General features: G+C 33.3%; 1 protein-coding gene across 5 annotated transcripts in view; it reads right to left on the minus strand.

Annotated features, from left to right (window-relative positions):
- The window catches only part of STXBP5L (syntaxin binding protein 5L), a 562,981-nt gene that overhangs the window by 313,359 nt on the left and 223,565 nt on the right, over nt 1-26,057 (minus strand). For all 5 annotated transcript variants that reach the window (XM_032150070.2, XM_032150069.2, XM_058437438.1 and 2 more), the window contains exons 8-9: nt 18,099-18,182; nt 12,838-12,961 (exon numbers count right to left, since the gene is read on the minus strand). In XM_032150070.2, the coding sequence (XP_032005961.1) occupies nt 12,838-12,961; nt 18,099-18,182 (208 nt within the window). The remainder of the gene's footprint in view (nt 1-12,837; nt 12,962-18,098; nt 18,183-26,057) is intronic.

Consider the following 26,057-nt stretch of genomic DNA (forward strand, 5'->3'; position numbering starts at 1 on the left):
GAGTTAGGGAGGATTCCCTTTTTCTATTGTTTGAAATAGTTTCAGAAGGAATGTTACCAGCTCCTCTTTGTACCTCTGGTAGAATTCGGCTGTGAATCTGTCTGGTCCTGGGTTGTTTTTGGTTGGTAGGCTAATAATTACTGCCTCGATTTTAGAACTTGTAATTGGTCTGTTCAGGGATTGGACTTCTTCCTGGTTTAGTCTTGGGAGGGTATATGTGGTTAGGAATTTATCCATTTCTTCTAGATTTTCTATTTTATTTGCATAGAAGTGTTTATAGTATTCTCTGATGGTAGTTTGTATTTTTGTGGGATCAGTGGTGATATACACTTTATCATTTTTTATTGTGTCTATTTGATTCTTCTATTCTTCTTTATTAGTCTGACTAGCGGTCTATTTTGTTGATGTTTTCAAAAAACCAGCTTCTAGATTCATTGATTTTTTGACGGATTTTTCATGTTTCTGTCTCCTGCAGTTCTGCTCTGATCTTAGTTATTTCTTGTCTTCTGCTAGCTTTTGAATTAGTTTCCTCTTGATTCTCTAGTTCTTTTTACTGTGATGTTAGGGTGTCAATTTTAGATCTTTCCCACTTTCTCCTGTGGGCATTTAGTGCTATAAATTTCCCTCTAAACACTACTTTAGCTGTGTCCCAGAGATTCTGCTATGTTGTGTCTTTGTTCTCATTGGTTTCAAATAACTTATTTATTTCTGCCTTAATTTCATTATTTACTGACCAGTAGTCAGGAGCACGTTGTTAAGTTTCCAATTAGTTATGTGGTTTTGATTGAGTTTCTTAATCCTGAGTTCTAATTTGATTGCACTGTGGTCTGAGAGACTGTTTGTTATGATATCTGTTCTTTTGCATTTGCTGAGGAGTGTTTTACTTCCAATTATGTGGTCAATTTTAGAATAAGTGCAGTGTGGTGCTGAGAAGAACGTATATTCTGTTGATTTGGGGTGGAGAGTTCTGTAGATGTCTATTAAGTCTGCGTGGTCCAGAGCTGAGTTCAAGTCCTGAATATCCTTGTTAATTTTCTATCTCGTGGATCTGTCTAACATAGACAGTAGACTGTTGAATTCTCCCACTATTATTGTGTGGGGCCTAAGTCTTATTGTAGGTCTCTAAGAACTTGCTTTATGAATCTGGGTGCTCCTGTATTGGTTGCATATATATTTGGGATTGTTAGCTCCTCTTGTTGCATTGATCCCTGTACCATTATGTAATGCCCTTCTTTGTCTCTTTTGATCTTTGTTGGTTTAAAGTCTGTTTTATCAAAGACTGGTATTGCAACTCTTGCTTTTTTTTTTTTTTTTTTTTACTTTCCATTTGCTTGGTAAATATTCCTCCATCCCTTTATTTTGAACCTATGTATATCTTAGCACCTGAGATGGGTCTCCTGAATACAGCACACTGATGGGTCTTTACTCTTTATCCAATTTGCCAGTCTGTGTCTTTTAATTGGGGTATTTAGCCCGTTTATATGTAAAGTTAATATTGTTATGTGTGAATTTGATTCTGTCTTTATGATGCTAGCTGTTTATTTTGCCCATTAGTTGATGCAGTTTCTTCAGAGTGTTGATGATCCTTACAATTTGGTATGTTTTTGCAGTGGCTGGTACCAATTGTTCCTTTCCATGTTTGGTGCTTCCTTCAGGAGCACTTGTAAGGCAGGCCTGGTGGGGACAGTATCTTTCAGCATTTGCTTGTCTGTAAGTGATTTTATTTCTCCTTTGCTTATGAAGCTTAGTTTGGCTGGATGTGAAATTCTGGGTTGAAAATTCTTTTCAAGAATATTGCATATTGGTCCCCACTCTCTTCTGGCTTGTAGGATTTCTGCAGTGAGATCTGCTGTTAGTCTAATGGGCTTCCCTTTGTGGGTAACCTGACCTTTCTCTCTGGCTGCCCTTAACATTTTTCCCTTCATTTCAACCTTGGTAAATCTGACAATTGTGTCTTGGGGTTGCTCTTCTCAAGGAGTATCTTTGTGGTGTTCTCTGTATTTCCTGAATATGAATGTTGGTTTTTCTTGCTAGGTTGGGGAAGTTCTCCTGGATAATATTCTGAAGAGTGTTTTCCAGCTTGGTTCCATTCTCTCCTTCACTTTTAGGTACACTGATCAAACACAGGTTTGGTCTTTTCACATAGTCCCATATTTCTTGGAAGCTTTGTTCATTCCTTTTCATTCTTTTTTCTCTAATCTTGTCTTCACACTTTATTTCATTAAGCTGATCTTCAATCTCTGTTATCCTGTCTTCCGCTTGATCAGTTCAGCTACTGATACTTGTGTATGTTTCACGAAGTTCTCGTGCTGTGTTTTTCAGCTCCATCAGGTCATTTATATTCTTCTCTAAACTGTTTATTCTAGTTAGCAATTCTTCTAACCTTTTTTGAAGGTTCTTATCTTCCTTACATTGGGTTAGAACATCCTCCTTTAGCTCGGAGGAGTTTGTTATTACTCACCTCCTGAAGCCTCCTTCTGTCAATTCGTCAAACTCATTATCCACCAAGTTTTGTTCCCTTGCTGGCGAGGTGTTGCAATCATGTGGAGAAGAAAAGCCATTCTGGTTTTTGGAATTTTCAGCCTTTTTGTCCTGGTTTCTCCCCATCTTCATGGATTTATCTACCTTTGGTCTTTGATGTTGATGACCTTCAGATGGGGTTTTTCAGTGGGCATCTTTTTTGTTGATGTTGATGCTCTTCCTTTCTGTTTGTCAGTTTTCCTTCTAACAGTCAGGGCCTTTTTCTCCAGGTCTACTGGAGTTTGCTGGAGGTCCACTACAGACCCTGTTTGCCTGGGTATCACCAGTGATGGCTGCAGAACAGCAAAGATTGCTGCCTGTTCCTTCCTCTGGAAGCTTGTCCCAGAGGGGCACCCACCAGATGACAGCCAGAGCTCTCCTGTATGAGGTGTCTGTTAGCCCCTGATAGGAGGTGTCTCCAAGTCAGGACGCATGGGGGTCAGGGATCCACTTGAGGAGGCAATCTGACCCTTAGCAGAGCTCAAACGCTGTACTGGGAGATCCACTGCTTTCTCCAGAGCCAGCAGGCAGGGACGTTTATGTCTGCTGAAGCTGCACCCACAGCCACCCCTTCCCCCAAGTGCTCTCTCCCAGGGAGATGCAGGTTTTATCTGTAAGCCCCTGACTGGGGCTGCTGTCTTATTTTTTTCAGAGATGCCCTGCCCAGAGAGAAGGAATCTGGAGAGGCAGTCTGGCTACAGTTGTTTTGCTGAGTTAAGGAGGGCTCCACCCAGTTTGAACTTCTTGGTGGCTTTGTTTACACTCTGAGGGGAAAACAGCCTACTCAAGCCTCAGAAAAATGGCAGACGCCACTTCCCTAAAGTGGGATCTATACTCTTTCCAGGTCTACATCTAGAAGGTGCAACCTAAACTACCTGTGGTTGTTTTTGATGAGAATTTTTAGCAGCTAAAATATCTTTATTTTCTATTTACTTTTTTCTTTTATACCACCTTTTTATGAGGATGGATTCCAATGGTTGTTAATTTGAAATGTGTATGCTTTATGGGCCAGAATTAACACATAGCAGTTAGGTTAGCTTACTATATTTCTTAGATTTAGAGCAACTTCTCATTTTGGCAAAGTAGTTTTATTAATTGTACTTCATTTATGTGTGTGTGGAGGTGTTGATATGTATTCTGATTTTGTAATTTTCTTTTGTTTCTGGAGGACCCTCTATTTTCAGTGTTTGCTTCCTTGTTTCTCTTTACCACTTGGCCTCCAAGAGTCATATCCTCCTTTATTTCAGAAATGGTATCCTCCAAAGACTGCTAGTTCTAGTCTCGCATATTTTTAGGCTCCTTCATTTTTTTCTGAACAGTTTTATTTTGATATAGAATTAAGGAAAATTTACTAAAAAAATCTCTTCTATATCATTTACCCAAGTTCTCTAGTTCTTTATTTCCACAATTGCCTTATCATATTCTTTCTCTTTATATGCTATTATTTCACTACTGAGCTACTTGAGAATAAGTTGCAGATATTGTGTCGTTTCATCTCTAAGTAAGTCAAAGAAGCAAGAGAAGACTTTCTCTGAAAAACTTTCAAAATCCTCAGTCTAATCCTACTCTATGTATTAATATTGAGCAATGACCTTTCAACCCAATATCATTACACTAAAAGGAAGTTAGACACTATGATAAAAATCAGCAGAAACAGTAAACAGCTTTATACTTCCAATAACTGCAGACATTAGAATAGTTAGACCCAGAATATAGAAGACATGTGTATGTAATGATTAAAGAAATAAAGGATATAATCCCAAAGACCAAAAGATTATTAGATTTGCAAATTATGAATATGTAAAATTATAATCTGCAAAATTAACTTTAGAAATAAAAATTATAGAAATTAAGAAAATTAATTTCACAAAAAGCAGAATATACAAAGCTGAAGAGAAAATTAGTGAAAGAAGTTATATCTGAAAAAAATTACCCAGAATGCAGTACAGAAAAGCAAGGAGACAGAAAAAAACATTATATTGAAATATATGAAAGCCAGGAATGGTGGCTCATGCCTGTAATCCCAGCACTTTGGGAGGCTGAGGTTGGAGGATCGTTTGAGCCCAAGAATTTGAGACCAGCCCAGGCAACATGCGAAAACCTGTGTCTACAAAAGGTAAAAAAATTAGCTGGGGGTGGTGGCACACAACTGTAGTCCCAGCTACTCAGGAGGGAGGATCACTCGAGCCCAAGAGGCAGAGGTTGCAGTGAGCTGGGATCACACCACTGCACTCCAGCCTGGGTGACAGAGCCAGACCCTGTCTCAAAAAAAAAAAAAAAAAAGAAGTGAAAAGCTTAATATGTCTAAAATACATTTGAGAAGAGAATAGAATGGAACAGGAGCAATATTTAAAGAGAAAATAGCGGTAACTTTTCATGACAAATAAAAAATATAAATCTATAGATAAAAAAAACCCAATGTATTCCAAAATGAGACAAGCCAAGTATAAAGGGGTGCCCGGAGAATCTCCAACCGGCCTGCGCACTGGGAGGAATGCACACTGGGGTGGAGCCTCGGGAAGCTCGCACCATTTGCAGTGGGGAGGAGCCTGACCTCTTCTGTTTGGGAGTGGTAACCTGGGGTTCAATCTGTGAGACAGGAAGCCTGTTAGCAGGACTTTCGCTTTGCTGAGTCCTTGTTTCCCTTTTTTTCTTTTTCACCCAATAAACCCTGCTCTTCTCACCCTTCAAAGTGTCTGCGAGCCAAACATTTCATGGTCGTGTTATAAGAACCAGTTTTTCCTACAACAAAAGCAGGATAAGGAAAGAGATGTCCAACCTAAACACACTTTAATGAAATCAGAAAACATCAAACGTACGGATAAAATTGTAATAGAAGTCACAGAAAGGATGAATCGCCACAAAAGAATTAAAATTGTGTGACTGAATACTTCCAACAATAAAATGGTAGCCTGGCAAACATTGTATAATATCATTATAGTGCTGGGGGAAAACAGTTCCCAATGCGGAATTATATATATATGCAGATAAAACATCTTTCAATAATGTGGGTGAAATAGAGGCATTTAGAGATTAGCAAAAGATGAAAAAGCATTCATATATAAACTAAAGGAACTTCCAAACTTTTAAAGCATATGCTTTTTTTTAACCTTACCTAGAGGTGAAACACCTCATTTTTTAAAATAAATTTTATCGTATATATTTAGGCTATGCAACATGACGTTATAGAATGTACATAGATGGTAAACATGTTACTATAATGAGGCAAATTAACATATCCATCATCTCACATATTTAACCATTTTTTTGGTGGCAAAAGCAGCTAAAATTCTTAGCAGAAATCTCAAATACAATTGTATTAACTTTAGTCCTTATGCTGTGGATTAGATTTCAACTTGTTCTTCTATGTATCTGCTACTTTGTATCCTCTGACCTACATCTCCCTGTTCTCTCCCCCAGGCTCTCCTGCCCCTGGTAACCACTGTTTTATTCTCTCAGTATATTTGACTTCTTAAAAAAATTTCACATGTGAGACAATGCAATACTTTTCCTTCTGGGTCTAGCTTATTTCACTTAGCATAATGTCCTCCAGGTTCAGCTATGTTGTGGCAAATGACAGGATATATTTCTTTTTTAAGGCTGCATAAAATTACATTGTATTTAAATACCTTGGTTTCTTTATCCATGCATCAGTCAACAGACACTTAGGCTGTTTTCATATCTTGGCTATTGTGAATATTGTCATGAACATGGGAGTGCAGATAACTTTATAGGGTGGTGATTTCATTTCCTTTGGGTATATACCCATAAAGAAACTGCTGGGTTTTCTATCTTAGTTCTATTTTTAATTTTTTTAGGAACCTCCATACTCTATTAGTTTTCCATAGTGACTGTACCAATCTACATTCCCACCAATAGTTTACAAAGATTCCCTTTTCTCTATATACCTGCCAACATTTGTTATGTCTTGACTTTTTGATAACAGCCATCCTAATAGGTGTGAGATGATTTCTCATTGTGGTTTTGATTGGCATTTCCTTGATGATAAATGATGTTGAGCACCTTTTTACATATGTGTTGGCCATTCTTATGTCCTCTTTGGAGAAATGTATATTCAGGTACTTCACTCATTTTTTAATGGAGTTATAGAGAGATATAAAAAGATTAGTGATTACCTAGGGCTGAAGGAGTGGTGATGGAAATGAACTGCTAGTGGGTATGGGGTTTTTTTGGGGAGTGATGAAAATGTTCTAAATTTATTAAATGATTAAAAGAATTGGGTTGATGATTGCACAACTATGAATATATTAAAAAATCATTGAAGCTTATACTTTAAATTGCTGTTGTGAACTATATCTCAATAAATCTGTTTTTTAAAGAACGAAGTTTAAGCTCTCCAAAGTATAGCAGAAAATTTAGAACAAAATCTATTGTCACTTATCTCTCAGAGTTTCTAGTTTAACATTCTCTTTTGGAGTCTTCAGATTCCTTATTCTCATGCTTACCATCTCAATGACATTTAAAATTTTTAAAAAAACTTGACATATTCAACATTTTATTTATTTCAGTAAGAATCATTCAGGGCATCAAACCTTCCAAATTGCCTGTAATTAACCATTACTTCTTGTTTAAATAATTTTCCTATTGTGTTTATCTTTGCTACGTATTTGCTCATCTAATTTTAAAAACCCCGTAATTTTTTTTATTATTTATTAAACTATAAGTTCTGGCATGTATGTGCAGAAAGTACAGGTTTGTTACATAGGTAATCATGTGCCATAGTGGTTTGCGCACCCATCAACCCATCATCTAGGTTTTAAGCCCGGCATGCATTAGGTATTTCTCCTAATGCTCTCCCTCTCCTTGCCCCACATCCACCGAGAGACCCTATGTGTTGTTCCCCTCCCTGTGTCCATGTGTTCTCACTGCTCAACTCCCCACTTATGAATGAGAACATGCAGTGTTTGGTTTTCTGTTCCTGTGTTAGTTTGCTGAGAATGATGGTTTCCAGCTTCATCCATGTCCCTACAAAGGACATGAACTCATTCTTCTTTATGGCTGCATAGTATTCCACGGTGTATATGTGCCACATTTTCTTTATCCAGTGTCTATCATTGATGGACATTTGGGTTGGTTCCAAGTCTTTGCTATTGTGAATAGTGCTGCAATAAACATACATGTGCGTATGTCTTTATAGCAGAATGATTTATAATCCTTTGGGTATATATCCAGTAATGGGATTGCTGGGTCAAATGCTATTTCTGGTTCTACATTCTTGAGGAATTGCCAGACTGTCTTCCACAATGGTTGAACTAATTTACACTCCCACCAACAGTGTAAAAGCATTCCTATTTCTACACATCCTCTCCAGTACCTGTTGTTTCCTGACTTTTAATGATTGCCATTCTAACTGGTGTGAGATGGTATCTCATTGTGGTTTTGATTTGCATTTCTCTAATGACCAGTGATCATGAGCCTTTTTTCATACGTTTGTTGGTCGCATGAATGTCTTCTTTTGAGAAGTGTCTGTTCATATACTTCACCCACTTTTTGATGGGGTTGTTTGATTTTTTTCTTGTAAATTTGTTTAAATTTCTTGTAGATTCTGGGTATTAGCCCTTTGTCAGATGGATAGATTGCAAAAATTTTCTCCCATTCTGTAGGTTGCCTATTCACTCTGATAATTTCTTTTGCTGTGCAGAAGCTCTTTAGTTTAATTAGATCCCATTTGTCAATTTTGCCTTTTGTTGCCATTGCTTTTGTTGTTTTAGTCATGAAGTCTTTGCCTATGCCTATGTCCTGAATGGTATTGCCTAGGTTTTCTTCTAAGGTTTTTATGGTTTTAGGTCTTACGTTTAAGTCTTTAATCCACCTTGAGTTGATTTTTGTATAAGGTGTAAGGAAGGAGTCCACTTCAGTTTTCTGCATATCGCTAGCCAGTTTTCCCAGCACCATTTATTAAATAGGGAACCCTTTTCCCATTGCACGTTTTTTGTCAGGGAAAACCCTGTAATTATTTTTCTTGGGAACAAACTGAATTTACAAAGTAATATGTGGGAAATCAATGTCTTCATACTATTGAATTTACTATGCATACATATGGTATGTTTTTAATTTATTCAAGTTTTCTCTTGTGTGTTCTGTATTAGAAATAATACTTCACATGTACATTAAGGTTTATTCCCATGTATTCTTGTGGGTGCTGTGATCTAAAATGGTTCTATTCATCCATTATATTTTGTTTGTTTTGTGTACAGAATTCTACTGTTACATGTAATAGTTTTCCTAATTCATTTTTGTTTTCTGTTGTCTAATTGCATTATAAGAAAGTAACTAAAATTTTGAATACTCTTTCTAAATTTTTAAATATCATATTTCATTTTCAAGTCTAATAATATTGGCTAGTATTTCCAGGAAGATATTAAATAAAAGTGGTAATTGTGGACACCCCGTCCTGCTTCTCAGCAAAATTTTCACTATTAAGTATTTGATGGGATTTGGTTTAATAACATATATGTAGATATGTGTTGCATATGTATGTGTGTATGATTGCATGTGTAACTGGTAGCACTGCAATTGAAAAATACACATTTGAAACCATAAATACATATTTGAAACCATTGAACAGGAAAAATTGATGTTTGCAGCAATAGCAGCAACCAGCTATAAGAACAATGCCATCAACAGTGCTAATCTTGAGTAAAACAGCTGATGGTCCAGCAAATTATATATCATATATATACATATATATATATATATGAGAAGCTTGGTAGAACCCTTAACAGAATGAACTTGAAGAAACCAAGCCTAGACATAAAGTAGTCAAATTGCTGAAAATAAAAGATACCCCACAAAATTTTGAAAGCAATTGGAGAAAAGTGACACATTATATAAAGAAGCAGCAAAATTCAAGCTACTACAGATTCCTCATTCAGAAATTATGGAAGGCAGAAGATCATGTAAAGTGTCCATCACCTTAAAACCAAAACACACATGCCCACACAAACTGTCAGTTCAGGAATCTAAATCCAGGAAAAATGGCCTCCAAAAAACGAAAGCAAAAAAAAAAAAAAGCAAAAGCAAAACAAAACAAAAATGAACTTCCAGATAAAGGAAGCTACGTGAATTCATTTCCACTAGGCCTACAAGAAAAATTAAATAATGTTCTTGTATCTTCAGGAACAAATGAAAACGATAAATAGCAAAGAAAATTCAAAAGACTGTTTTTCCTCTTAATTAAAAAAAGACGTGATGATTTAAAGCAAAAATTATAACAATATATTTGGATGTACTATATGATAACCACAGCATAAAGGACAGTAGGGGAAGAGAAATAGATCTACATGGTTACAAGATTTGCACATTTTATGTTAAGTGTTACAATGTTAGCTCTAATAGGCTTTGAATAGTTAAGGAAGTATATTGTAATCCCTGGAGCAACCAATAAAAAATACGTGAAAATAAAATGCTTAGATTAATATTTAAATTAAAATGGAATTCTAATAGAAAATATTGAAATAACCTCCAAGAAGGCAAAAAGAGAAAAGAGGGAAAAATATGACGGGACCCACAAAACAAATAATAAAGTGGTAGGCCAAAATTCAATCTCATCAGTAATTACATTTAATATTAATAAATTGAACTCTGACTAGACAAATGCACAAGACTCAACTATGGTTATTGCCAGTATCCGTTGATTCCAGGACTCCCCCTCCTATACCCAAATCCACAAATGCTTAAGTCTGTTATATAAAATGGCATATTTGCATATAACCTACATACATCCTCCTGTATAATTTAAATCATCTCTAGATTACTTATATGCAATACAACGTGACACTATGCAAATAGTTGTGATACTGTATTGTTTCTTTTTATTTGTATTATTTTAAATTTTTGTTATTTGTAATTGTTTTTTTCTCAGAACACTTTTGATCTTTGGTTTTATTGAGTCTATGGGTGAAGAACCTGGGTATACAAAAGGTGGACTATGCTCTTTATAGGATATGTAATAGATGCCTAATAATAGATCCCCAAAATAAATAAAGCAAAAATGGGCAGAATTAAACTGAGAAGCATGCACTTCTATAATCATATTAGGAAATTTAATACCACTCTCTCAGCAATTGATAGCACTAGACAAGTATCAGTTCAATTACAGGGAATCTGGAAAACACCATCAACTACCTTGACCTATTTGTTTTTTAAAGTACATAAAACAGAAATGAACAGAATTACAAAGGAAAATCCATTATAAGAGAAATGTTAACTTGCTTCTCTAAGAATTGAAATATCAGAACAAAAAATTAGCAATGATTTAAACCATACAAAATGAAAAACACAATTTCAAGTTTGACCTTTATGTAACAATTAGAAAATGTACATTCTTCCCAAGCACACTTAGAATGCTATGGTAATTGGCTCTGCACTGATTATAAAGCAAATCTCAGTAAATTTTGTAGAACTAGTTATGTCATATTCTCTGTCTACAATTTCAAAATCCATCATAAAATAGAAATTGAGGCTGGGTGTGGTTGCTCACACCTATAATTCTAGCACTTTGTGAGGCCAAAGAGGGAGGATCACTTGAGGCCTCCAGAAGCTTAGGACCAGCCTGGGCAACATAGCAAGACCCATCTTTTATTAATAATAATAACACGAATAATAAAAATTAAAATGTTTAGAAATTAGAAAGCACATATCTAAATAACTAATGGGTCAAAGGAGAATTATAATAGGAATTATAGAAAATATCTCAAACTAAATATTAATGAAAATTATATATGATTAATAATATTATATTTAAAGACTTATAGGATATACTAAAGTGGTACTTAGAGAAAAGTTTTATTTTAGAAAAGAAAAATGGCTAAAACAAAAGGGAAAAAAATAAACCCAAAGAATGTCAATAGATATGACAATAAATGCCTCTATTATCAAAATCACTGCTGCTTATGTTATTGTGAGGCAACAGGAATATAATCTGATTTATATATTATAAAAGACATCAAGGCTGATGCATTGAACAACCTGTAAACAGAACTTTATTTCAACAGAAAAGCAGAATAATAGAAAACAATCTAAACTGATGAAATAAATATGGATATGGTAAAAAAACGAAAGTATCAAATGTCCAGTCTAGCTAAAAGAATAGAAACTGATATTTGAGAAGAACATAAGGAAGTAAGTAGAAAATTTATGACTAGCTCATATTACACTTTTACATATAAAAGGCATGAGAATTGGGGGTTAGCTGGGGGTGTGTGGAGAGAACCTATCCTCTATCGTAGAAATAAATAGTTAATCCTGAGTGGTATGTATAGCTAATATCTATCCAAGGTTTCTGTAACGGCAATCTCTAAATAAAGCATCTCTAAGTAAGCATCTAAATGTAAAGTAATCTCTAAGTAAACCAGCTAAAGACTAAAACATTTACATCCGGGAAGAATGTTGCAATAATTTAATCATTTACTGATGGAGCATGTAACTCTGGTACAAAAAAAATGGCAGACAAACAGCATGAAATAATTCTAAGAATGCTTGTGATCTATGGGTCACCCATTACAGAAAACATACCACTACTTTCCAAATGTGGCATGATAACGAATGCTCAGAAACTGTAAAATAGAATATGCTTGATCAACTGTTAGGTTCTGACATATCTATTATTACAAATAATCAATGGTATGAGGTAAACATAGAACTCAGATCATCACCAATATTATCAAATAATTTAGTCATCTGAATTATACATATTTATACATTTGAATTGTTTATTCTTCCCCGTTAGGTATACAGATCCAATATAAATCCTCAATTAAGATTAAAATCCTCATTTAGGATTAAAATGCTCTTCTCAATGTGGAAGGCAATAAGAAAAGTAAAACCTAAAATTAAAACCACAGTCTTCATAACTTAGTGGAATCAAATGGCAGAAATGGAAACAAGTGGGAGAATCTAGAAAACAATAGACTATAAAGTAGTATAGGAATTAAGTCTGAAAGTCAGATCTAAATAGTGCCATTCTCTCACTGGCTCCTCGGCCCTTAAAAGCGACAAAATTTCCTATATTATCTCCTCTGCCCCAGATATATCAATCATCCATTATCCAATTTTTGGTTGGGACAGTATATAAGTACAGCTTACAAAATAAGGATGTGGGTTGGTAGGAAGAAGGGAAGTATGGAAAGTTTGGGGTACAATGTTGGGATCTGTAGGTGGTATAAAAGGGACATTTAGAACCAGAATCTATGTCCTATTACTTTTTTCTACCAAACACATTAATATCATCTCTCTTACTTCAAGTCAAGGCACTGAATCGCCAGTGTTTATTCCTTTTGAAAGCATACATCTTACCATGTGGAATTGTGGTCTGGAAAGGGCGACTTGGGCTTTTCAGGTTCCATAAAGTCAAACTACCATCTGAATGGCTGCACATGAACTGTTTGCCCTCATGATGCCAATCAATTGAATGAATAGCCTGACAAAATAACAATTAAAAACAAGTAGGGGGGGAAAAAGTAGATAGGTTATATCATTCTATATTCCAAAGAAAAACTATTCTGATACAAAATTATTATACTAACAACACTTAAAAAACATAATTTTTCTGACTCATATCAGACTATAATTTCTGGTAAGATGAAGTCCTATTTCCTCCTAACATAGCCAATTAAAAGAATAATTTAAGTAAGAGCTACCATCTGAAGGCTTTCTATGTGCCAAACCCCAAGGCAAGCATTTTATACACATTATTTCATTTAATCCTATAAAAAAGTGTATTGATTTTTCAATTTACACATGGTGAAACAGGCCTTGAGAGATTGAGATATTTACTCAAGTCACAGAACTCAAAACCAAGGTCTAACTACGAAAAACATTCTCAATCATTGCACTGTATTGCCCTCTTGCATATACTATTTAAATCAATTTAAAGCAAGAAAGGTTTAAATTTTCTTTTATATTTTCAGGTTAACTCTGTAGTTTTGAGTCAGAAAAGATTCAAAAGTAATTACAGCCATCCCTCGGTATCCATTGGGGATTAGTTAGAGAACTCCCATACTCCCTCAGATTCTAAAATCCACAGATGCTCAAGTCCCTTACATAAAATAGCATACTATTTGCATATGACCTATGAATATCCTCCCATATACTTTAAATCATCCCTAGATTACTAATAGAATGTAAATGATATGTAAGTAGTTATACTATACTGTCTTTTTATTTGTATTATTATAAATTATTATATTGTTTTAAAATTATTTTTTGTTTTTAAAATATTTTCTATTATAGTTAGTTGAATTCAAGGATATGGAATTTATGGATACAGAGGGCTGACTGTATTCCATTTTCCCAAGCTATTGTATTCCCAATGCTAGCATAGTGACCAGCATAAAGTAAGTACTCAATAAATATCTGTTGACTGAATTAGTAATTAATGTCACACGCATTTCCACACTCTTGGTATTCCTTCTAAATTAATAAAGTATATACAGAACTTGGGTAAAGTACTAAGTACTATGTGAAAAATTCTAGTAGACATAAAGGCAGAAAAGAAGCATCCAACATCTTTTCCTTAAAGACACTTATAAAACAGCAAGAGAGAGAAGATTAATATAAATGAATACTAATCATATTTATTTTTTGAAACTTCACACACATACAACTAAAAGTTCCAAACTAAGTTATACATACATAACTGATAAAAGTTCTAAACAATCAGTATTATTAGAGTTGCAGATAACTGATGGCTAAAGTAATTATTAAACATATCATCAAGAAAATAAGATTTGATTAAATGGAAAAAGCAACATTAAATCCTGGACTTGTGTTTTCTCTCACTCTGTGGCCTTCATTACTAAGCAGAGATTTCTTTTTTGCTACAGTCCAACAGAGGAAGTTAGAGGGAAAATACTTCTTTCTCTTTTCCTCTGCTTATTTCTTCTCCCTTCTGTAGGTGGTTCAAGGGAAAGTCACATCTTCTTGCCTCCCCTACATGTTAACTTTGATGAGCCTCATTTAACTTAAAGTTGTCTCAAACTGTTTTGCCATCAAAGATGGAGGCAGAAAAGGCACTCTCAACCCTAAACTTTCTTATTTCACTGAATTTCTATCTACTGGAAAGGACAGATATAAAAATAATAGCTAAAATAAAGCCAAAGTTAAGTCAGTACTATTAAAGAAGCATATTTATTGTTTAGAAAAGCAAGCATGTAAAACCAACTTGTTATTACAGATCAGGGTCTCATATAGTGCATTACTGAGTGGCTAGCATTTGATCTAACTTGATGGATAAATATTCAATTTCTATTTATTAGATTCTACCCCTCTCTTTTCTCAAAAAAAGGGAGTGGGGCTCAGAGGGCTTACTGAAAAAAACAAATATAATACAACTAATCCAAAAAGAATTTTAAGAGATAGAAAACAGAATTTTAAATATAAAATACTAGCTAGTTTTATCAACTCAGTGGCTGAGACTGAGTTTCTTGAAAACATGAAAGAAGAAGGAAATCCAAAAAACTGGATAACAATATGGAAAAAAGGAAATACAGCAGTTCTTAAGAAATTAAAAAATTTTCCTCAGGCCAAACTCAGGGATTTCTTTGTGAAAGATTACTTAAGAATTATTGACATAATGAAATAAAAATTTTACAGTTAATGTGAAAGTAAAATTCATATATTTGTTTCTAAAAATAATCTTGGATTTCCAAAACAAAACTCAATTCATCAATGGCTATTTATGAAGAGGCTAGTTAAATTGTCTAAATAGTTTTACAGGGGCTAAAGACCTAACAGAAATTTGATATACAGAAGAGGAAAGAAGGCAGTTCATGATGAGAAGTTAGAAGGAGCAAAGGCTCAGGGATAAACAGTAAGTGTTATATATGGAAGATAGTGAGTAATATGTCTGAAATGTGAGGAATGTGTAGAAGGATGTTGTAAATTTAACTAAAGAGGAATGATAGCACTAGGACCTTAAATCTCAAGTCAAGCAATATGGACTTTGTATTGTTGACAATTGAGAGCTATTCAAAGGTTCTGTTGTAGAGAATTCCATAATCTGTTTTAAAATGATAATCTTGTTAATGAAGGATATATCGAAGAGGTAAGACATCAAAGGAAAAGTGGTTGTGATTAGTTAAAATGCTCTTATAGTCATCCAGGCAAAAGATAACAACTTAAACTAGGACATTGGAAGTGGGAATTAGAAAAGAGGAAATAAATGAGACAATATAAAATCAGAATCAGAAAGACTGCAGAAACTGATTGCATATACTACATGATGATGGAAGAGACAAATATTACTTTGAGGGGTCTAAACTGAATTAACTAAACAAGACTTAAAAACCAGAAGAAAACATAGAAGGAGGTTTAGATATTTAAATACAAATTCAGTGCCAATGGGATATTTTGTTGGATTTATCTAATATATTGTTAGATATTTAGATCTAGAGTTCAAGAGGGAGGTAAAGGCTACAGATATATGGATGTTCTTTTTTTTAGCATAAAGGTAATATTTGAAATAAGAGAGAATATAAACATTAGAAAGTATAAATTGGAGAGAGAAAAAATGAGGGTGAAGACATAATATCCTGAAGAATATCAATAATGTAAAGGAGAGCTAAGGGAAAAATCAGTTATGGAAAAAGGGTGCATGATAAATGAGATGGAAAGACACAGACAAGTGAATAAATTATTTTAAGGAGGAGAAACTGAGGTAAAACCACAGGTTTAGTGAGGAATTTAAAGGCTAGGAAGAGGTCACTGTGTGTAGTAATGAAGAGCTCACTGGAGACTTATGAAAAACCATTTCAGGTAAGTATTAAGCATGCTTTCTAGATATGAGAGGTAAAGTGCTGAGGAGAGGCTGAGAAGTTTGATAGTAAAATGAAGTATTTAGCTATCTCTATTAAAACAATAGAGCATATAATGACACATTAAAGTAGATAAAGATGATATATTTATATACATATATCAGATGTCAATAACTTCTAGGTATAAATTACATATATTTATACTAACTCACTTAGGCAGCTGCTAATCCTTATTTTAAAATTTCACTGAAATTTTACTCTTTTTAAGGCTCAAAACGTTTCCTCCATACTTTTTAAGGCCATAGAAAAGCTAGATGATTCAGTGTTTTCCTCTCTGGGTTTCCTTTTGAGCTGGTTATTCTAATTCCAACTGGTTAAACATTCCCATGGTGTTTGTATTCTTACTTAGCTGCTAATGTTGAGAGAGGGACGAGAGGGAGCACTATCTATCCCCATCTTTATGATTTGTATAACAAAAGGAAAATCCTAGCTTAGCTCCCTAAGACCTTCTTTTCTTATGATTCAAGATGCTCAAGAATTTGATTATAAAGAACATAACTGCATGATATTATTTATCAGATTATTTTTCACCAATCATGAAAAAATTACTCAGCTGTCATTTTATTTTATTTCTAAACTTTTTTACCACTATGAGAACCACTGATAACAAATTGTGCAGCCTATGAAACGGGTGAAGGCTTATAACTTTAAGCACCGAAACTTAAAAAATTAACTGTTATGAGGGGGATAGGAGAGAACACGTAAAGTATTCTAGGGTGACTACAGGTTCATTTGGAGACTTTTTTTTTTATCCCTCCAATGATAAAATGAGGAAGTGTTCTAAAATAAATGTGTGTGTGTGTGTTTCATTTGCTAATTATTTCAGTGCTGCTTTAAATTATTTGGCACTCTTCCTATATAAGATTAGGTTTTACTGGACATAAATTTTTGACTTATATTTTCCTCCTATCTCTTCCTACTCCCACCATTTTCAAATTGAATTAATAGCACAGATGATCACCTTTGTTTCCACAGGTACAAAAGGTAATTTCCCTTTTAATCTGTTGCCCCCAGTTTTACCATCTTCTTATTAGCCTCTTCTGAATGGAAAAATAATTAATGGCCTGGAATTAATATGAACAACTGAATTGTCAACTGGGAGATTATTCCTTGATGAATAGGAGTTTGTTGCTTCCCCTAAATACAAACTTAATCGAGTCTCAATTATATACAATAAAACTTACTTCAAGATCTTGTCATTTAATAAGTGTCACTTATTAAGATCTGGTCACTTATTAAGTATTACTATTTACAAAATTTTTCTTTATTCTAAGAAGGCAAGTATTAGAAGACAAGACCTTTCAAACTGACTTGAACTTCTTGCCACTGAAAAGGAATTTTCTAAGGAAGGTGTGAATAGTGTCTTTAGAGACCTTAAGGACAATGAGGCACAATGTAGCATGGAGCCTAGAGAAAGGAAAAGCAGTTGAGACAAAGTTGGGGATATAGTACAGGTGACAGGCACCCAAGTATATAAGATTGACAAGCCAGGATCTATTAACAAATGCGAAGTATATAAGATGCCGCAAGAGGGCCCCGAAATAGGCAGTCAAGGCAGAATTTCCTCTTAAGAGAAAAATCTAGAGATGGAACTTACACAAATAACTAAAAGACAGTGTGAAGCATTGGGTCAGAATCAGGCAACTTCCCAAGGCTAAACATATTGGTAAAGTACAAAGCTTAAAAGTAGTAAACAGGCATAACGTCACAATACTCTCAAACATTTCGGTAGAAATCACTTACCTCATCATAATAAACTCTCAGTTCTGCTCTTTTAGATTTCAAGTCCCAGAACACTACAGTACCATTTTCATAACCTATTAGCAGCTGGAAAACATTAGAACAATCATTTTCTTAATTCTAACAGTAATTTTAACTTGCTTCAAATAAAGTTTAATGTTAATAAAGTAAAATCATACCACATAACACAACTTTATTTAGAATAAATTTTTCTAGAACTTGAATATAGGTTTTCTACATTTAAAAAATGGCAAACTCTGCCTCAATATGAACACTTACCAATAAACTCCACCTAATTTCAAAGAGGAAATAAGGAAGAATATAAATATATATGACATGATATAAAATAAGTATGAAAATTGGAAGAAAAGAAAAATGGGATAGAAAATGAAGATGAAATAAAACATGAAATGGGATAAGATTAATGAACTATGTATATGCCATTCAGTCTTATGCACTTGAGAAATGTGGCTTCAAATTTGGCTTCAAATTTCTTCTATCAAATCCTATTTTCTCTATGACCAAATTCAATATTTTAAACTGATGTTTTATGAACCCTCTGAAGATTATAAAGTTATTCTAGAGATTCGTGTCATTAAAAAGATTAATATTTATTTTTAAATCAATAAATGAGTAATAAAATATTATTTCTTTAAAATAGAAGAATTTTAGAACATATCATGATTATAATATGATCATCTTTAAGACTCAGTCATTAAGCTAAACAATGCTAGCCATACTGATAACTTTTGCTGTTAAATGATTCTCAATTATTATTTGTATCCTTCCTATTTTTTTGTTACCAATGACAGAAAATTTAACCTATCATTGGTTAGGGAAAAAAATAAGAAGAAGGATAAAAATAGCCAATGTTAAAATAATGATATATTTCTGACAGATTTGCCTTAACATGATTTTCTTGAAATACATTAGTAGTATTCCTCTGATGAAAATTCTTATACACTGCATAAAGATGTATCAATAACTTCAAAAAACCATTGGTAAGAACAGAAAATATAGTGGTAGTGATAACCTAAGCCTGCAGAGCATCCTGAGACCTTATCATTTATCTCGACATCTTACAATGAGACACAAAAAATAACAAAAATAAACCAGCTAGTAGTTTTCGCAGTAAAAACACAAAAGGTTTCAAATATCAGTTCATTAAAGCAACATACATTTATTTTTGAAGCTATAACAAAAATGCTTGGTTATTAAACCACACACAATAAATGTTAAAATTGATTTGACAAAAAATTGAGCTTTTTACATGTTAACTTGAAGTAAATGGCATATATGACTTGCTAAGTGAAAATGTCAAAACTAAATACATATTTGAGTAATATTTCTTAAAATAAAATTGATATGACTGTACTAAGTGTACTAAGATATGTTTTAACTTCAAATTGATTTTTTTTTACATACAAGAGAAAATGATGAACGATGAAACCAATTTCTTTTCTTTTTTTTTTTTTTTGAGACAGAGGACAGAGTCTTACTCTGTCACCCAGGGTGGAGTGCAGTGGCACAATCTCTGCTCACTGCAACCTCCGCCTCCTGGGTTCCAGAGATTCTGTGCCTCAGCCTCCTGAATAGCTGGGATTACAGGCATCTGCCAACACACCTGGCTAATTTTTGTATTTTTAGTAGAGATGGGGTTTCACCATGTTGGCCAGGCTGGTTTCGAACTCCTGACCTCAGGTGATCTGCCCCTTTTGGCCTCCCAAAGTGCTGGGATTACAGGCATAAGCCACCATGCCCAGCCAATAAAACCAATTTTATTGAGTGTATGAGACTCTTGGCAAGGAGATATTGGCAAGGAGATTCATTAGCCTAAAAAGTTTGGAAAATATAACTTAAGCAATAAAATGAATAATATAATCTTTCTAAATTTGAGCCCCAAGATTTAATAAAATAATATCCTAAAACACTATTATATTTTATTAAAGTAAATATCTGAAAGATAAAAGTTGCTTTGCTTATAAAACATTGCTAGCAATAGCCCCAGTAAATCACAAAATATAACATACTGAACCTCAAAAACACCATAAACTGTTGAGATAAGTATACAAGATTATGATTTAGAAAACATGATATTAGAATCAGTTAGAGAATTAGAAAAGAGAAAAGCATCCCCCTGACAGCCAGGAGACATTAGACAAGGCCACTCTGTGACCATGAGGAACCAAGACAAAAACAAGAGTACTCTGCAATAATATTTGACCACACCAAAACAGGAACAATGCCCAAACCACAAATTATATATACATATTTTTTAAACAGAAAATGTCTCTCACAATAGAAGCAAGTACCATAAAGGCAAAGAAGTAGGGTTACTTCTTCACCATGATATCATTAGAACCTACACTAGTGTCTGAAAAAAAATAGGTATTTGGTGAATAACAAATTAATTGTTAAATACCAAAAAATCAAAATTGTAGATATTATATTCTAACCACAGTAAAATAAAATTAGAAGTCATGACAAAAATATTTTGAAAACTAAAAAATATATCTGCAGGTAATTAATAAGCAAAGAAGAAATCATAATGAAATATATAAAATAGAACTGAACAAAAATGCCTCACAAGACACAGATGAATTTTAAGAGGAAATTTTATGGTTTTGTAAATATGTACGTAGAGAAGAAAAACTGAAAATGTTTTAATGATATAAGCATTTGACTTTGAAAAGTAAAGAAAAAAGTAAATCTCAGAAAGCAGAAGAAAAAATAATGAGCCACCTTATTCAAGAGCAAAGGATACCACCTTTTATTTATTCAAGTATACTTTTATATCTTTTAGGAAGTTTGAAAGTTTTCCACATATTGACTTTCTTGCTAATTTTATACCTAGTTATTTTAACTTTCTTATTGCTATTTTATATGGGTTCTTCTCTTCATTATCTTTTCTAATAGGGTATTATTTCTATAGTTAGATTTTAGTATACACCTTTCTAAATCCTTTTGTTTGTATTCATTTTAAGGTTGATTCTCTTTGCCATTCCAGATATATTATCATATAATCTAAAATAGAGACTATTTTTTCCAATTTTTATGTATCTAATTGTTTGTATTTATCTAACTGCTTTGCTAAAAATCATCCTAGAGTATTAAAAATAGTACAGAAGCTGAGCATCCTTGCCTTCTTCCTGACTTTAGTGGCTATGCCTCTAGTGTTTCCCCATTAAATAAGATCCTGAATTCTGGGGAGGGAGGGAGGGAGAGGGCATAGAAAGAGAGAGAGAGAGAGATTTAAAGAAGTATAAATTGATCTATATGTTATACATTTCTTTTATTAGGAATAGGTGTTTAATTTTAAAATAAATATTTTTGTTGAAATATATATAATGTACACAGATTATAGATGTATATTTAATGAATTATGATGAAGTAAACATACCCATGAAACTACAATCTACATTAAAAAATACAATAGAAAGACAAGTAATACAAGAAAAACAACACAAGCCATTCAGAAGCCTATTTCGTACTCTTACCTAGTTAATATTCCCACTCTCCTCTCTAAAAATAACCACTATCCTGACTTCTAACACTATAGGCTACTGTTACCTGTTTTGAATTAGACAGAGAAAATTATACAATACATATTGCTCTCTTTCTTGCTTCTATTTCTATTATATTTGTAGCATTAGTTAATTTAATTTCATTATTAAAATAGCATTTCATTGTTTGGCTATGGCACTACCACAAATTATTCATTTTACAGTTGACGTAATAATACTACCATGAACAACCTTGTACATATCTTTTGGTAAATACATATATGCATTTCTGTTAAATGTATATTGATCCATAGGATATTAGTATGTTTAACTTTAACAGATACTGCCAAGCAGTTTTCCAAAGTGGTTATACCAACCACTTCATGTTTTCATTTTCACAAAATGTATATGAGTTCCAATTCCTTCTCATCTAATGACCAATATTGTGAATAGCTGTACAATGTTAAATTAAAGGAATAAATCATAGCCATCTTTGTCTCATTTCTCATTTCAGGAAGAAAACTTATATTAATTCATCATTAAGGAGGATGTTTTCATAGCTTTGGGAAAATTAACAAAGTTCATATTAATGAAATTCCTTTCTTTCCCTAGTGTACCAAGAGATTTTTATAATGAAAAGAAGGTAAATTTTATTAAATGCTGCTTATTAGCTGTTTTTATTACCATATATTTTTCTCCTTATTTCTGTGAATTGCATTGACTGATTCTGAAAAGTTAAACCAACTGTATTACTAGGGGGAGAATAAATTGGTTGTGATTTTTTGTTCCTTCTCTTTCATTCTTGATCAGACTTGCCAGAGACGCATCAATTTTGTTAGTATTTTCAAAGAACTGCTGTTGCTAATGTACTAAATTTTTGTTTTCTATTCTTTTAATTTCTGCTCTCATCTTTTGAATTAGGGTTCTCCGAAAAATTAGAACCAATAGATGTTTTTCTATGTATAGAAAAAGATATTTATTATGAGGATTGGCTCACGTGATTATGAAGGCTGACAAGTCCCAAGATCTGCAGGGTGAGTTGGCAAGCAGGAGATCCAGGAGAGCTGATGGTGTTCCAGTCTGAGTCTGAAGACCTGAGAACCAGGAGAACCAATGGTATAGTTCCAGTCTGAAGGTCAGCAGGCTCAAGAACCAGGAAGAGCCGATGTTTCAGTTAGAGTCCAAAGGCAGGAAAAAGCTGATGTCTCATTTCAAAAGCAGTCAGGCAGAAAAAATTCTCTCTTACTTGAAAGAGGGTTAGCCTTTTTGTTCTATTCAGGCCTTCAGCTGATTGATGAGACCCACTCGCATTAGGAATGGCAATCTGCTTTACTCAGTCTACAGATTTAAATATTCATCTCAACCAAAACATCCTCACCTAAACCTTTAGAATGACGTTTGACCAAATATTTGGTCACCTTAAGGCCCAGTCAAGTTGACACATAAAATTAACCATTATATCTTTATTGTTATCTTTCTACTACTTTCTTTGAGTTTAATTCACTGTTTATCTAGCTTACTGGGTTGGATACTAAGATCACTGATTTTCAGGTTTTCTTCACTTTTTAATAAATGCAATATAAACTATAAATTTTCCTGGAGGCACAGCTTTAGCTACATTCCACAAGTTTTTGATGTCATATTGTTATTGCAATTTTGTTTAAAATATATTCTAATTTTTATACTGATTTCTTCTATGACATAGAAGCTATTCAGAAGTGTAGTACTTAATGACTAAACAATTAGGGGATTTTTCATTTATCTTTTTCTTATTGATAATCTTGCTATTATACTTTAGGTTTTAGGGTACATGTGCACAATGTGCAGGTTTGTTACATATGTATCCATGTGCCATGTTGATTTCCTGCATAAATTCTCTTGTGGTTAGAGAATATATTGTGCATTATTTTAATCCTCTGAAATTTATTGGCATGTTTTTGGTTCAGCAAATATACAACTTTGGTAAATACAAGCAATTGAAAATAACGTGTGGTCTGCTAGTACTATATATATAATGTATTATATGTGTCAACTTGGTTAAGTTGTTAATCGTGTGGTTTTAGTTTTCTTTATCCACACTAATTATTTCTTTGTTTGCTTGTTTTCTCAGTGACTGGAAGAGGTTTGTTAAAATCTCCAACTACAATTGTAGATTTGAGTATTTTTCATTTTAGTTCTGTCCAATTTTTAAAATATTTTTTAGTTCTATCAAATTATACATACACACACATCATGATTCCATGCAAAATGAAAACACAATTCAGATAAGCACATGTTTTAGTTAACATGGTACCATGCAAAGTAAGCACTACCTGTATACTATAAATCTATGTCATCATTAGGCATATATGAATTTAGAATTATTACATCTTCTGCTGAATTAACCAATTTCTATTATAAAATATTATCCTTAAAAAAGTTTTTGCCTTAAAGTCTATATCCTCTGATATTAGTATAGTTACACAAGTTTTCTTTAGTTATGGTTTACATACTATATCCTTTTGCAGTTTTGCATTAAACTTTTCTACATCTGTAAGTTTAAAGTGTATCTCTTGTAACAGCATATTGTTGTTTTAGCAGTTTGCAAATTATTGTCCGGTAATTAGCCTATTTAGTCAGTTTACATTTAATATAATTGCTGACACATTTTAGAACAAAGCTACCTACTTATCTTATATTTGTCCCATTTGTTTAATGTGTCCTCCCTTTTTTTGGGAAGGGAATTGGTTAGTAATTTTTTCTTATCCTAATTTTCCGCTCTATTAACTTATCCATTATACATACATTTATTATTCTTTTAGTGTTACCCACCAGAATAAAAATTTTTCATGACTTACCAAATTATAATGTAAATTAGTACTTGTGCTACTTTCTGGAAATTGTAAGGACTGTATTAGGGTTCTCCAGAGAAACAGAATCAATAGGATATATATTTGTATAGATATATAAGAAGGAATTTATTATGCAAATTGGTTCATGTCATTATGCAGGATTAAAAGTTCCACAATATGCTCTCTATAAGCTAATGAAGTAGGAAAACTGGGATTGTAATTTAGTTGTGTTTGAAGGCCTGAGAACCAGAGAAGTGGGAGAGGCCTGGTGTAAGACGAGTCTGAAGTCCTGAGAACCTTGAGCTGATATTCAAAAGCAGGAAAGGATAGATGTCCCAGTTCCAGTAGAGAGAGTAAATTCACCTTTCATCTTTTTTGTTCTATCCTAACCTCAATAAACTGGATAATGTCTACTCACATTGGTGAGGGCAGATATTCTTCACCCAGTCTACTAATTCAAATGGTCATTTATTCTGGAAACACTTTCACAGACATACTAAAAATAATGTTTTACCAACTCTCTGAGTATTCCTTAATCCAGTCAGCTTGATGTGTAAAATTAACCACCATAAAGACATTGGCAATTAAATTTAGTGAACGTCATCCCAACTTGTATCATAATTCTCAATATATTACATTCCAAGAAGTCATTATTATTTTTATAAAATATTTCCTTAGTTTAACGCATGTTTGTGGTTCTTTATTCTTTTCTTCATCTCTGTTCTTATATAATAGATCATTTTCATTTTCTTAAACAAGTCTTTTAGATTTTTCCTTAGTGAAGATTTGATGTTAATGAATTGTTGCAAATTTGTTTGCTGAAAATAATTTGATGGCATGTTTTAAATTATATTTTTGTAGAGTATAGAATTCTCCCAGTGGAAGGACTGATCTGATTATCAAAACTGGAAATATAATGGATGCTAAATTTTATTCAAAGACTTTTTCAGCATCAATAAAGATAATCATTTGTTCTTAGACCTATTAGCGATATAAATTATATTGATGGATTTCGTTAATAGTATCTATCCTTACATCCCTGGAGTAAAACACCACTAGTCATAATGAATTATTTTTTAATGTGCTGGTGGGATTCTGTCTCTTAATATTTTATTTAAGATTTTTCCATTAATATTTCATTTTATTGTAGTAAGAACACTGAACATGAGATCTACCCTATTAACAAATTTATAAATATATAGTGCATTACTGTTGACTCTAGATACAATGTTGCACAGCAGATTTCTAAAGTTTATACATCAATCAAGCTTGCTTGACTGAAACTTTAAGTTCATTGATTAGTATCTCTGCATTTCAACCTCCCCCAGCCCATCAGCCACCATTACCTTGGATTCTATATATATGACTATTTCAGATAGCTGATACAAGTTGAATAGTGAAGAATTTGTCTTTCTATGACTGGTCATTTCACTTCACATAATATCCTCCAAGTTTATCCATGTTGTCACATATTGTAAAATTTCCTTATTTATTAAGGCGAAAAGTATTCCATTGTAGAAATACCATGTGTATTATAGGTACACAAGGGGATACTCTTCCGCCCTAATAAGGGCTGGGTAACCACATGTTTATTCATCTGCCAATGGCCATTTAGGCCATTTCCGCAT

Source organism: Hylobates moloch, unplaced genomic scaffold, assembly GCF_009828535.3.
Source record: "Hylobates moloch isolate HMO894 unplaced genomic scaffold, HMol_V3 SCAFFOLD_4, whole genome shotgun sequence".
Lineage (NCBI taxonomy): Eukaryota > Metazoa > Chordata > Mammalia > Primates > Hylobatidae > Hylobates > Hylobates moloch.